Below are 14,890 nucleotides of genomic sequence, written 5' to 3'. Positions count from 1 at the left end.
GGTGAGCTTCAGTCCAGAGGGCTTTGAAAGGAGTTCGTGGCAGAGCTTGCAGGGTGGTCCCCGAGGGCAGGGTCAGCACCTGTCTTACGTACAGGCACAGGCCAGCAAGAGAACAGCTGAGCACAGAAAGTCCACACCTCTTTTGATTGTGTGTGCAATTTTTTTTTTTTTTTAAAGTACTGGAGATTGAGCCAGAGCCTTGAGCATTTGAGGCAAGAGCTATCCTTAGTCCTTAGGTATCCAATTAAAGAGCAGTTTATTAGTTCTGTGAGAACTCCTTACGATGTGCTTTGATCGTGTTAGCACCCCCTCCCACTACTCTTGCCATCTCTACCCCCTTTCCCTACCCATCCAACTTTTTTTTTTTTTAAACTCTACCAAGAGCACTTTGTGCTGCCCACGTCTTCCTGGGCATGTGGCCTTAATTGACAAGGTTTCGGCTACTGTCTGAGCATCGTCTTCATGCATCTAGCCGTGTTTTGTTTGTGTCTCTTAGATTTTTGAAGTAGCCAGCTTTGAGATTTTTCTTGATATGCTAATGAAGCCATGTTTTGTGGCCACAGAGGTCCTGGAAGGGGGTGTCTGGGGGTGGCATGGTGCAGCTCTGCTGTCAAGAAGTTCCAGTTTTCTCTGGCAGACTGAATGCCTAAGATATGCAGAGTACAGCACTCAGGAGGCAGAGGCAGGTGGATCACTGTGAGTTCAAGGCCAGCCTGGCCTGATCTACAAAGTGAGTTCGGGACAGTCAAGGCTACACAGAGAAACCCTGTCTTGAAAAATCAAAAGAAAAAAAATATATATGCAGAGTGACTGACCTATCCTTACCTATCTAATGGCCTGGTCCATGAGGCTAGCACAGATTCCAAACTGCCTTCCTAGAAGAATATGGAACAAGTGCCAAAGCCTTGCCTCTGATAGCCCTGCTCACCTGTGTCCCCCTCTTGTCATCTCTTACAGATGGTCACAAGAACAAAGAAAATATTTGTAGGAGGATTATCTGCGAACACTGTAGTGGAAGATGTAAAACAGTATTTCGAGCAGTTTGGCAAGGTAAGTGCCGCACATGGGAGGCGGGGCGGTCCCTACCCACAAGTGTGCATGGATCCTCGGATGTGGCTACACCTAGGCCCCTGACCTAGCTGTATCTTCTAGAACTGGGTCCTGGAACCAGGATTTACATGAAACTCCAGGAGCTGCAGTGGAAGACCCCCTGCTTGTGGCTGGCATGGTGCCTTGTGGGCCTGCGGGAGCACACAAAATGGCCTTTCAGTGCTGTGTTTGCCGTCCTTTGCCAGCCACATGGGGCCAGGGCTGGGGAAGGATGTGAGGCTTATGACTCACAGGACACAGGCGCCCACAGAAGCTGTGAGAGGTGAAGAAGGCCTGTGAGCCAGTGCTGGGGTTCCTTGTTTTCTTCTTTTTCTAGAAGACGGCATTCAGAGATGAGGGTCCCTGGGGCCCTTGACAGTACAGCACTCCCCTGTGGAGTGGCCAAGGAGGTTTGGGTAATATGTTGACTGTACCCATCGTCACTCTGATCTGAGTGCCTGTGAGGCAGTAGCAAAGTGACGCCCCCAAGGTATGCTGTCAGGGCTAGGAGTCCTCAGTCAGGAAACGGGAGGCTGAGAAGGTGTGTGGGGGTTAGACAGACATTAGCGATGAGTATCCTCCGTGGGCGATGGTTTTGTCAGCTGCTTTCTAGATGGTGAATGAGAGTGGGTTCTTTCTGAGGGTGGCAGTCTCCTCAGATGTCATGCTGCCCTGTGTTGGCCTTTATGTGGTCCCCTTTTCTCTAGCCCCCACAGAAGCTGGAGATCTAATGGAGGTTGGCAGGTGAGTGGCTGAGCTGGCCCTCCGCTTCCTGCTTCTTTTAAATAATCGTGGGCGTTGTCATGGGAGCCCAGGCACGGGCTCAGCTTCTTCCATCATAGATCTGTGCCTTCTGCTGAGAGGCTGATGTGGCAGAGCTCTGTGGTACCCTGGGAAGACACAGTGCCTACTCTTAAGCTTTTACCATTCTTTACTTCAACAGTGGCTGTCCTGTTTGCCGTAGGCCAAGACGAGGCCACCACCACCCACTAGTTGGCCTGAAGGTTCTGTGTTTTGTTTGCTTGCCTGCCCAGGGCAGTGGACAGCTATGACTCAACCACTATTTGTGTCTCTCCATGAGCCACTGCCTGAAGATGAGGGCCATGACCTTTATTTAGCTTTGAATTGAAGATCTCCCCCGCTCTTCGCCCGCCTCTCTCTCATATCAATCAATTTCTGCATGGATGGGAGGCCATGCAACAAGGAGAAGCCGGCCTCTTCCAGTTCAGCTCTGCTTTTCAAATGGCATGGAATTGCCCACCCAGATGGGTTTTTTGAAAGCGGCCTTCCTCACAGTCCTCCCGGCCTTACTACCCATCTGGGGCCTGATTTGTTCCGGGTGGCTCGCAGGGAAAGCTAAGTGCACTGACAGCAACCACCAGAGTTACAGGGCTTCTTCCCAGAGCGATTTATGATGCTGGGGGAAGTAACCCTCCCTGGCTCCACCCTGCCTAGGGCAAAGGATTGGAAGTAATTAAATGAGACAAGTCCTTCTTGCCGAACTCTGGAGGGTGGGCCCACTTCCCTGTCTTTCTGCCTTCAAATTGAGTCCAGGGCTAGTGTTTGCAAACGTGAGGTGGGATTTCTTTTTTTCGAGCTGGAACCTGCCTTGGAATCTCACGGGCCCATTTGCAGGTGTCAGGGAGGTTGCCGCTGCCTAGACGAGCTGTTAGTGTATTCTAGACAGGCCTATACTTGCCGCAGACGGCGCATCTCTGCACATCCCCAGCCTTGCTTGCTTGCTTGCTTGTTTTCTTCTCAGATCGCTCCCACTTCCTAGCTTCCTTTCTTCTTGTTGTTTCTCATGAGCACTTACAGTCGTGACCCAGAGTGTCAGCAGTGGTGTGCTCTACAAGCTTTGCCCATGCCCATGGCAGCTTCCAATACCGTCTCGAGAACAGTTTTCCCTTTGTCTCAGCAGCAGTCACAGACCATCTTGCCTAACGTGGCACTTGCTGGGTCAGAGGCTGCCCAGTTAATTGGGCAGTAGTATTTGTGGGTTCTGACAGGATGCATAAACTTACAGAGCATTTTATTAAAGGACTAAGAAGGGGTTTTGAAGGTGTTAAACCCTGTGTCGCTCCCTACTCAGGAGCTAGCAGCTCTCTTTGTACATATGCTGTGGATATTAGCTGCGCTTCCTTCTGAAGACCTTATTTGTTGCTTGCTGGTGTCTGTGTTCTGAGTGTGGCCCCCTGGGCAGGGTTCACCGCCTCTCAGGATTCTGGTATTGTTTGTTCATTTGAATCCAGAATGGTTGAAGTAGGGAGAGTTTCCTGGTAGGCCTTGGGGGCCGTGAGTAGAACCAGCCCGCTGCAAAAGGAGGCAGTGGACAAATTGACAAGTTGACTTTATCCTTTGTGTGTGTGTGTGTGTGTGTGTGTGTGTGTGAGAGAGAGAGAGAGAGAGAGAGGAGGAAGAGGAGGAGAGTGTGTGTGTTGAGGGTTGGGAGTGTGGAGACTACTGCACGAAGCATCCCCTCATACACACATGCCCACGTGAGGTCATTTGGTCTTGAAGCCAGTGTCGATTTAGTGAGGTGTAAGTTTAGCTCTAAAATGCCAGGTCAAGCCATTTAGCTACATTATCTACCTCTGGGTGTCCTTGTGTTCCCTATAAATGGGGCTTTAGTGCTGGCAGGAGAGGAAGACATGACATCTCTTCAATATGGCCATACTTGGGCGTCCACCCCTCCTTCTGTCTGCTCCGTGAAGGTTGGCATTGTGTGGTCTCCTTGATTGGGGGGATGGTAGAGACCAGAGAGAGGTTTAAGTTTGAGCCAGAATGTGCACCCCCTTTCTTCTCCGCTTCCATGTCAGCACTGCCTGTTTCACTGCAGCCTCCGCGCAGGGAGCGCCACACTTTAGGTTTCACTCACCATCTTTTACGCTGTCCTTTTCCTTTTTTCATCTCGCCTGAGGTGGCAGCTACTCCAGCTGTTTATTTCAGGTGGCAGTCAACATGGGCACAGCAGCTATGTAGGGGCCGAGATAAGGGGAGTTTAAATATGTCATTGCTGTAAATAGAGTGGGTACAGAAGGACCCAGAGAGAGCTTTAAACAGCTCAGACCGGAGGCTTCGCAACCCTTTTTGTGTCTGCCCATCTTCCTCGCAGAAGATTTGCCCCCCTCAAATTAGAAATGCCCCTGCTTGTTTATACCAAAAATGCGATTATGAAATGAAGCTGTCGGCATAGGACTCCGCACACTTAGACGGCTGCCCTGCCCTGCTAAGTGGCTGCTTCTGGTGCCTTTTGTGGAGAATGGCAAGGTAGCCGGTATTCCTGGGCCTGACCATGTGATGACCTCTGGGGACACCTTGGCCGGCTTTGCTTCTGGACTCAGTTTCTCCTCCGGGGAAGCTGTTGACAGATTTGTAAAGGCTGGTGAATTGCTTTGCGACCCATATGGTCTCTATTGTAGCTTCTGTTATTGTAGGGTGAAAACCACTGCAGCCAGCATGTAAACAGATGGCTGTGGTTGTGTTCCAATAAAACTTTATAAAAACAAACAGACAGCCAGATTTGGCCTGTGAACTGTTTTGTTGATCCCCCCCCTCAACTGATTTATTCCTAAGGCTGGACTTTTTTTTTTTTTTTAATAATTTTTATTTAATTTTAATTTATATGTGTTGGTGTGAGGGTGTCAGATTTTGGAGTTACAGACAGTTGTGAGCTGCCATGTGGGTGCTGGGAATTGAACCCGGGTCCTTTGGAAGAGCAGGCAGTGCTCTTAACCGCTGAGCCATCTCTCCAGCCCCTAAGGCTGGACTTTTAAGCTAAGAAAGTCCTGTAGAGAGTGTTTAAATATAAGTAGATAGATTATACTCAAGGTATTTATAGATGAACAAAAGAATACACTGCTCACAGTTGTGAGCATGGTATGTAGTAAGCAAAACCGTTTCACCACATTAAAGTTATTTCTGGGCTTCGTGATGCAGGCCCAGTGCATCTTAGTTTGAGACTGCATTCTTTATTTGGAAAAGGGCACTATTTATACGCTTCAGTCTTCGTCCTATGAGTAAGACCCAGAAAAACCGAGTAAGTTACTTTTAAGTCTTTCCATTCCCGGCGAAGACTAAATGATCAAAACTTGTGCCGTTCAGAGTTTAATCTTAAGATAGTTTTTTTTTTTTTTTTTTTTTTTTTTACCATGTGTTGATGGTCCTGATTTATAGTTACATGTGTTTGGTACTGAGCTTTTTAATGCATTTTAAGATGTGCTTTCAAGGATGTCAAGTGAGACGTGTGGCATCTCCACTATGTGGGCGATGAGAAGGAAGTTGTCCAAGATTCATACAGCCCAGGCTGGGTAAAGCCTGGGTAGGCACTTGTGCGGGGGGCGGGGAGGGGGTAGGCACTTGTGGGGCAAGCTAGACTTTCTGCACTCTTGATAAAGCCCCGCCTCTTGCTTTGGCAGTCAGAAGGCTCTTAGGCACTGGTAGCACGCTTTATTCGTTTGTCAGAAACACTGATCTCTGGTAATTTATTTAACTGCCTTGGGTTTTCATGGTGGACATTATCTGTGTTCATGACTTCATACATACAGGAATGATGTATATAGACCATTCCAAAGCCTGGCAGATGACGGATGCTCTGGAATGTGGGAGAAGAGCCACTCCACAGAGCCCATCTCTTAACAAAGTGCCCTGGGCTGGAGAAGCCCTCCCCCACACATGGGTTTCCTTCTCTCCTTACTGTCCTTTGTGGGCTCCTCCATCAAGCTCCTGTCCCTTACATTCATGCAAGGGATTTGGGATCAAGGAGGGCTTGCCCCCTCTGCCTTGTCCCGGCTGGAGCAGAAAGTTTCCCACTTTTCAGCTGCTCTCAAGGTGCCAGGGCAGCCCCTGGGCCCAGCTCTGCTCAGCTCTGCTCACTAGGTGATGCTGGCTTTACACTACCCCAGTGAGAGCCATGGAGGCGTCCAATTATACTTCACATGGCGAGCCCTGTGATTAGTTTGGAAGACTTATGCTTAGTCATTGGTTTATCCTAATCGGCTTTGGCTTTTCCCAACAACAAAGTGAGCTTATTTTTTGCTAAGCTGAGCCTACTCTGCACTCTTTGTCTTGCCGTTTTATTGTCTCATTCCTTTCTCATTCTGTTTTAGTGCCAAAGTTCTGTTTCATTAGGCCTACAAGTCATTTCCAATCCATTGGGCTGCTACAATCCAGCCTTTATCACCCGCTGCCCTGGTTCCCATGTCCCTTCTGGGTCAGGGCCAGAGTCTGTGTTGATGTGAGGGCCTTAACCCCTTCCTGGGCCAGCTGGCCATGGTGGTAGTGGGAGCAGAGACAGCAAGGAAAGACGAGGTCTGGGAAATTATGGCTCCTGGGGTCCAAGGGAAGGGAGCTCTCTGGGAAGAAGGTGTGGGGGGGAGGAGGTGGGGTGGGGAGGGGGTGTTCTTGGCACCCTCTGTGCTGGAGCTGGGCTGTGTGAGAGGCTAAGAAGGTTAGCCAAGGCTCCATCCAGAGAGTGGTGTTTGAAAACTTTATGGAGGAAACAGTTGGAAACCAGAGTGAACTGGCTCCCCCCCCCCCCCCATCGGTATCTCCTCATCTTAGTCTATAGATGCAGGGATCCTGGGGTGCATATTTCAAGAGTGTAAACCTGGTGCCTGTTGTTTCCTAGCCCCAGGCTGTAGGTAGGTGCATGGAGGTGTGTTTGTGGCCTCCGTTCAGATGCCTTTGATTCAGAAAGTGTGAGGAATCTTACCTAGAAGAAAAATAGCGTAAAGCCTTTGAAATTGGAAAAGCAAGAGATTTGTGAGAAATAAAGAGGCAAGTTGCCGGATTCCTGAAAGTGCACTGTGATCCCAGGATAGAGTTTTATCATGCCCAAATGTGTGGCACAGATAAACAGCTCTGTGCAGTGCTTGATTCTCTCAGAAGGAGCCAGGAAAACAAGAATCTCTGTGTGTCCTTTGTGGCTGCCAAGGCTCCCAGGGGGCCTTCATCATCAGAAGTGGTTTGTTCAGGTAGGCAGGCTGGCTGGGCGGTGGGGCCTCATCACTCACCTGCTTGGCCTCTTCCAGAGTCTGGAGTGTTCCTCAGATGGTCTTCGCTTATAACTAGGCCTGGGAGGGCCCATTCCTGCTCCGCTAACTTGCTGTGGTGGAATTTTGGGCTTACCTGGCCTCCCTGTGATAGCCCACTGCAAAGCTAGCCTTGTCTCTTTGTGTGGCTTGTGTTAGGCCCTCATTTTAAAAGCGCACCTTATGGAGAAGATGGGGGTTGCGGGGAGGAGTCCTCCATAAGTGCACAGCAAAATGGCTGCCTTATTTCCCACATCCATCTTTTAGGCCCAGGTGGCAGACAGCATCCCCACTAGCTAACAAGGCCTTTGTGGCCATGGGGGTGGGGTGTGTGGAGGGCACTTGTAAATCCTCCTGATGCTCAAAAGTCTTGTGCTTTTCTGCACAACCCTGTTGCTACTATGGCCAGTGGAGCTGGAAATAGATTCTGCTCCCTAGCCTCGCTTCTCCTAAATCTTCATGTTTTTTGCTTCAAACAAGAATTCCTAAAATAGAGAGTAGGTTTCCAGGAAGACTTCCCATTTCCCTCTTAGTGTACAAAATATAGCCAGCTGTTAGGCAAAGGCATCAGACGTTATTATTACACTGTTAACAGTGTTTTAAAATACACAAATAGAAAAATATCCCAATGCCTTCTGGGTTGCAAGCTGGGAAAACTTTGAGATTATGTTAATCAAATGCCACGTTCATTTGCGTACCAGGTGAAGGAACATGGCTTCCTACACCCGCTCTTTTGCTCTGTGCCCCAGCACAGTTTAGCTTTACTTAATTTGAAAGAAGACAGGGCCAGGGAGCTTTTGGGAGCAAAGGAGTTAATGAGGCCTGTAGTGGGGATGGGAGGGAGCACGAAGTACTTCCTGGGGCCTCACCTTCCCAGAGTCCTCCTGGAGGCCTCTGAAGAGGTCACTTACAAAGGAGTTGTTAGCATGAGAAAAGAAAGCTTTCTCTCCTGAGCTGGTTTTCAGTGAGAACTGAAAATGCACCAGAAATCCTGGCCCGGGCTTGTGCCAGTGGGTGCAAGGGGACGTTCTTCAGGAGAGAAAGCACAGTTCATTTAGACTTGGCATAGCCGTCTAGCTGGATTGTTCTGTGGAGTGAGCATTGATATGGAGATTCCGCCCCACCCCCACCCCATCAATAGGATACCCCATTACGTGGGTCGTGTATGCTTTTCTTTTCCCCTTCCCCTTTCTTCTCTTTTCTCCCCCCTTCTTTTGCCCTCATAGAAACGGTCTATGTAGAGTGGCCGGGTTTTGTCAAGTTTCTGCCCTGTAAGTTTTTACAGCTCTGTAGTTTGAGACTCCCATATCTGTGAATTAGCTCTAAGTGGGCTGCCAGTCGGCGCTTTATTTACATTCGAAGCCACTGGGGAGAGAGAGAGAGAGAGAGAGAGAGAGAGAGAGAGAGAGAGAGAGAGAGAGAGAGAGAGAGAGAGAGAGAGAGAGAGAAACAGGATAAAAATGTTAATACACAGGAAGAGGCAGGAGCCTTGCATTTCTGACTGTTGCTGGCCTCACCACTGCCTTTAAAACCAATCACGAGGCTCACGGCTGATATTTAATAGCTTTTAGCTGATTATTTTTCTTCTCCTCCTCTTTCTTTTCTCTCCAAGTTGACCTGGGTGTACTTGAGCGGAAATGAAGTCATCCAAATGCTGAATTAGAATAATCACAGTCCTCTAAGAATGAAATGGAAGCAGAGATTAAATGGTGGAGGGAAAGCAGGCATTAATAAGCACCGGGAAAACTTTGCATAAAATAAATAGGAGATTGAGCTCGTCCCTGCTGCTCCGTCTCCCCCTCCCTTCGCATCATTGGTGTAGCGCTCATGGCGAAGAGAGATCTGGTCTTCTTAAAGGTCACATAGGACCCGACACCTAGGCGACCACGGGGCTTTCTTTGTGGGCTGTTTCTGTGTCCGAGATGTTTCCATGGTGGAAGAGTCTGGATGGAGGGTCTGTTGTTGTGTAGGGCGGGTGATTCCTTGTTGCAGCTGAGTGGGTGGAGACAGATGGAGGAGGCGAGACAGAGGGTGGGAGGCAGCACACAGGAGGCCAGCCATCCTGATGCTGTTTCTGACAGATCCCTGGTCCCAGGGACTTGGCCCTACAAACCTGGGCAGGGTAAAGGTAGAGTAAGTACCCAGGGCTGAAGCAGTTCCTAGGAGTAAAGTGGGGAGCTAGGAGAAGTCACTGCTTGACTCGTTCACCCACTGAAAAGGCTCATCCTCATCGGGTGTGTTCTCCATTCTATGACTAGAGAGACCGAAGTGCTCCTTCCTCTGTGTCCTGGAATTCTCAGGCACGTCTGTTTACCTTTTACCTTCGTGATTAATTCCAGCAACTGTGGAGAGAGTTAGCACAAGACCCTTATGGACTCAGGCCGGAAATTGTTAAGCGAAAAAGAGTGGTATGGGGACGGCAGGAGGGATAGGCAGTGGTGATTTTGGGCTCCTGTTTGGCTTCTACTTGGGGATTATTTCTGGGAGCACTGAAAATAATAACAATAATAAAGAAGTCCGCCCTAGCCCCGCGAAAAGTGAGCTTCTTGTAGTTAAAGAGCAAAGTGAGGATTTAATTAGATTTAAAAGCCCCGTAGAGTGGTTTGTTTACAGGAAGTGGGTTTTAGGTGGTCTGCTATAGAGGATTGCAATTTCTGCAAGTGGATTGCTTATGATGAGAGATTTTTGGTCGTTGAGGTCGCTAACGGCCTTTTATAATTGGAGGCAGAGGTAAATGTTTTCTGACTTGCTTATGGCGTGCTAGCATTCAGAAAAAAACAATTTAAGGTGCTTTTCACTTAAGGAAAAATAAATGAGAGCGTGGAATGATCAGAGGCAGGCTTTCTGACTGCATGCCCAGCTTTCATCTGGGCTGTCAGAAGGGCACGGAGGGCCTCAGGGAGAGGGCATGCTGCAAGCCTTCCAAGACACAAAGCAAACTTTTTTTCATGTTTATCTTTTACAAAAACATTCTTAACAATAAAGAGTAGTGAGGCTAGGTGGTGGTGTTGCACACCATTGATCCCAGCAGTCAAGACAAGATGCCTGTCTTCCAGTAAACACCCCCAGACACTACCTTTTAGACAAGGACTTTAAGCCAGCCTGGCCCCAAACTCCCTGTGTTGTCAATAATAACGTCACATTTCTGATCCTTCTGCTTCTACTTCTAAACGCTGGGGTTTTTAGGTATATAGCACCATACCTGGTTCTATGTGGTACTGGGGTTGGAACCCAGGATCTTGGGCATACAGGGCAATCACTCCGTCTACAGCCTAGGTCTGGTAACCATTACTTCCTAACTGTTTGTAAAACTTGTTATATAGGCCAGGTGGTGGCAGCCCACATCTTTCATCGCAGCACTTGGGAAGCAGAGGCAGGCAGATCTCTATGAATTCAAGGCCAGTCTGGTCTACAGAGTGTGTTCCAGAAAGACCAGGGCTGTTACACAGAGAAACCTTATCTTGAAAAACAAAACAAACAACAAACTTATTATATGGAACGAATATTTTGGCACAGAGGGCCACAAGTTATATGGTTCTTGTTGGAAAATAAAGTTTTTGATGTGCTTGACAATTACTCCCGGCCATGTCTACCTCCACTTCTAGTCACAGGAGGCTGCCTTTTCATTACATGACCTTGAGAATGAAACACTGGGGTTGGTAAAGTCTTTCTATAAAGTGCCAGATAATTAGTTTTATACCTCACATGGTCTTTTAAGACCACTCAACTCTGTCACTCTAAGAGACAAAGTTAATATGAAAAAATAAATGTCTGAGGCTTTGTCTCAATAAAACTTTATTTATAGAAACCGAGGGCAGCCTGGTTGTACCACAGGCCATAGCTTGCCAACCCACAAGCTAAGGATGTTGTCTTCTTCTTAGAAGGTTTTGTTTATTTTTTTTTTCACTTTTATGATGCAAATCCAGCTCATTTACTTACTAGCAAGTCATTTCACTCTTCTTGGCCTCTACTTCTCTATGCAAAGCATGGATAATAATGGCACACGGCATACACCTAAATACTATGTATATACATTGTATGTAATAAGACGGCTGCGAGTCTTAAATGAGCAACTGCAGCTGTAGTTATTAGCATCCTGACAAAAACAAAATCTGTGCCTAATAAACCCTAGAAATGTGAACTGCGGTGATGTTCTACCCCCTGACAACTGTGTCCTCTGAGTCTCTAGAATTGTCTTCTAGTCTTTCACAGTGGTAGGCTGCACGCGCGCGCGCATGCACACACACGCACACACACACACACGCACACACACACTTGTCCTTTGTGTGATCTTAACATTCAGTTCTTTCACCAACCCTGGGGACAAACACAAATTGAAAAGTTCTCCTCAGATCCTCACATCATAGAGAGGACGTTGGTACCGTTTTAATGAGACGTGCCCTGAGTTCAGTCTAGCCACGTCCATGCTTCTAGTCTGTGAAAGAGACCTTCAGGGTGTTCTGCTTTTGATGGAGAACGCTGGACTTGCCACAGGGCCGAAGAAGGATTCTTATAGCTGGACCCTTTAACTTTTTTCAATAGTAAGCCTTTGCGGGGAGGTAGGAGTAAAGATGTCATCTGGAGATCATCCCAGGAATACTTAGCTGATGTTTATTAAAATATATTTAAATATATTGATCCACTAATGTGTTTATTTCATTTATTTTGCCTCGCGGGAGAGCTTTTCACATCCTCACTAAAGTTTCCTTTCCTTTTCCTGTCCATAAGATTCTCATAAGCTTAGTTTTCCAGCTTCCTTTGAATTTACAGCAAATTTTAAGGGATGGGAAGACATTAATAAACACGCTATAAAGCAGGCAGGAGAGAATGCTATAAAGACAGGGAGAGTCTTAGATCTTCAAAGCTCCTTGTTGTGGGGGCACTCGGCGCAGGAAAGCAGCCATTCCTCCTCATTAGCCTTAGAAAGCACTGTGCCTGTGGCCTTGCGCCCGTTGACTTGTGCCTTGTGCCATTCCATGGGTCTTAGGGTGTTCTGAGGGCCAGGCAATGAGTCGGAAGCCACTGTCCCATGAGTAAATAAAACAGATAATTCCTGCTTCCTTGTAGCCCCGTTAGCACGGGGTACCGATGGAGAAGGACAAACCCTATAAACCAGAAGCAAATAATAAAAAATAATTTCAAATTGTGTCATGAAGAGAACAAACTAGGAGCCGAGAAAAAAAATCCATACTGCATATGTATTTACTTGTAAGCCCAGGGTATATTCTTTGCCTCCCGGAGCCTGTACATCCCAGCAAGCTGGGAGCCCAAGCAGTTTACTGGTGGGAAAGAAGGAAGCATCAGAAATGGCCTAGCCCAGCGCTTAGGAAACAGTGAAGGAGTGAATAACCGAGGCCTCCGTGTCTCAGAGGGCAGAGCTGTGCCAGTCATTAAAGAGGGAGGTTCAGATGATGATATTAGGGTTTTGGGGCGGGGTGGGTTCAAGACAGGGTTTCTCTGCATAGCCTTGGCTGTCCTGGACTTGCTTTGTAGACCAGGCTGGCCTTGAACTCAAAACGATCTACTTGCCTCTGTCTCCCGGGTGCTGGCATTAAAGGACTCTGCCACCGTATCTGCCTGGCTGGATATTTTAATGGGGCTTTAAGCTAGTATATTCAGTTTTAGCTGGGGCGCTTCTCATTGGGGATCCTGTTGTTCCTTTGTAGACCAGTGTAAAAGAGCAGTGTTAAGCTACAGCCCACGCTTGGTAGATACGGGGGTAGTGTCTGGTCAGTGAGCAGGTGAGCAAGGCCCTTCCAGAGCAGGGGGACTTTTCAAGAAAAGGGGGGCATGGCAGGGAGCTCAACGTGAGGTCCCTTTAGTCTTATCCCCTGCTTTTCCTTGCTGCCTTTGGCCTAAGGAAGGGCCTAGATCTCTCTTTTCTTCTTCCTCCTCCTCCTCACCTCTTTCTCCTCCTCCTCCTCTAGATTCATTTATTATTATGTATACAGTGCTCTGCCTGCTTGTATACCTGCAGGCCAGAAGAGGGCGTCGCATCACAGTATACATGGTTGTGAGCCACCACGTGGTTGCTGGGAATGATCCGTGGAAGAAGCAGTCAGTGCTCTTAACTTCTGAGCCATCTCTCCAGCCCAGGCCTGGATCTTTCAAGTGGCAGTGTTTCTCAGGTGGCTTTCCTAAGTCTCCAGAGACAGTAGAAGCCTTGACTTTGCCAGGCTCCTAGGCTTATGCATCATCCTGGGTTGAACATGAGACTGGCTGAACGGTGATCAGCCAGGCTTGGGAGTGGAAATGGTACTGTTATGTTAAGCCTAAGCTCAGATATCTCTGTCATTGGGAAATGCAGTTGGGGTAAGGGAAGATGTGATGGTGGGACATTTACCAGCTTGAAAGAGTGAAGGGACACCAGGGTCAGTGATGGCAGGACTCTTGGGCTTTGTTTAGATGATGTGGGGTGACACTGAATAGACTTTGGAATTAGGCTCACCTAAGCTTGAACATAGATGTCCCCAACCCTGAGGTATTGATTTAACTGTCCTGAGCCAAATAACGCTGTGCCTTCACGTGCACAGATCTTTTCCTTATGCCAAGTGGGGAGATTTTTTTTTAAGGTACTAGTTTTTCAGGGACTCCGGTGCCCTGGCTCCCTGCTACCTCCTCCAACAGCCTCTAAGATCCTGCTAGATTTAACCCAGCTGGAGCTACTGTTGGTTGGGGGGAGAAGCCCAGGGAGGATTTGGCTTTTTCTCCTCTTATGCTAATGAAGTGAATATGGCAAGGAGTCACAATATTTTCTTTCCAGGCAAAGAAATGTTGTAGTAGGAGAAACAGCATGCAAGGGAAGCAAATGTGATCGCGCTGGATTCTCTCTCGAGGGAGGAACGGGACAAATTGTCAGCTTCTGTCGAGAAGATAATGCTTGCACTACGATAAGTGCCAAGTTTCTATGGAAAGGCACCATCTTCTCTGTGAAGCCCACCCCCACCCCCCCGCCTCCCGCCCCCTGAGTACTCACACAGCCTGGCAGCCGAGGCTTTGGCTAGACACCGGAGAAGTGCGGATCTTGGCTGCAGCGTGGGGGGGTCGTTGGTTTGTTTGTATTGAGAAATCAAATTCAAAGCAAGTGACAGGGGTGCCTTGAAAATGGTCTCTGTAAGGCTTAAGCTCCTTAGCACACCTGGAGGGGGAACCCCCCCACACACACACTCCTCATTGAAGAGGCACGGAAAGACCCTAAAACACTTCCTCCTCCGCTCAGAAAGCTGCTGCTCTAACTCCATTGCAGAGTATTGCAACACACCCACTCTTAGGAGAAGCTGGGCGTCTTTCCATGGCTGGCTGTCCACAGCTTCTCTTCTTGATGGGGGCGAGTCTGGATAGACTTTACTGCACGTCGCCTCCCGGACAACTTCTGTCTGTCGTCTTTGCTTCTCAGGGTACTTTGTGGATTCTTCTTCACCACTTTGGCTAAGTGGAGCTGCCGCTCTCAGACACCTGCTTCTGCCTCGGAAGACCTTTGGCGTAGTGGGGATGCTTCTGGTGGGAGGGTAGCCAGAGCTCTCAGGGGGATGGAGAACACTGGAGAGCATTGTAAAGACTGGCTGAGGAGGGAGGTGCCCATCAGCTGCAACTGGACGGTTGTACTTGACCTTTCCTCTGTGCACTCAGGCACCCTGTTTCAGGAGTTGGGCACCATGCTGGGCTCTTAGGCTTCCTTGCCTTTGAAGGACATGCAGTCCAGGCGTGGGACACCAGTAAGTGAACCGCAGTGCCAAGATGGCAAGGGATGAGCCCGTTTGGGGCCCTTC

At 48.4% G+C, this 14,890-nt stretch overlaps 1 protein-coding gene across 8 annotated transcripts in view; it reads left to right on the top strand.

Annotated features, from left to right (window-relative positions):
- The window catches only part of Msi2 (musashi RNA binding protein 2), a 363,622-nt gene that overhangs the window by 122,062 nt on the left and 226,670 nt on the right, over positions 1–14,890 (top strand). For all 8 annotated transcript variants that reach the window (XM_051158260.1, XM_051158259.1, XM_051158258.1 and 5 more), the window contains one exon: positions 958–1,050. In XM_051158260.1, coding sequence (XP_051014217.1) covers positions 958–1,050 — 93 coding nt within the window. The remainder of the gene's footprint in view (positions 1–957; positions 1,051–14,890) is intronic.

The sequence above is a fragment of the Acomys russatus genome, chromosome 16 (genome assembly GCF_903995435.1).
Source record: "Acomys russatus chromosome 16, mAcoRus1.1, whole genome shotgun sequence".
Taxonomy (NCBI): domain Eukaryota; kingdom Metazoa; phylum Chordata; class Mammalia; order Rodentia; family Muridae; genus Acomys; species Acomys russatus.
The sequence above is the reverse complement of the archived record's forward strand: the minus strand, read 5'-3'. Positions and strand labels throughout refer to the sequence as shown.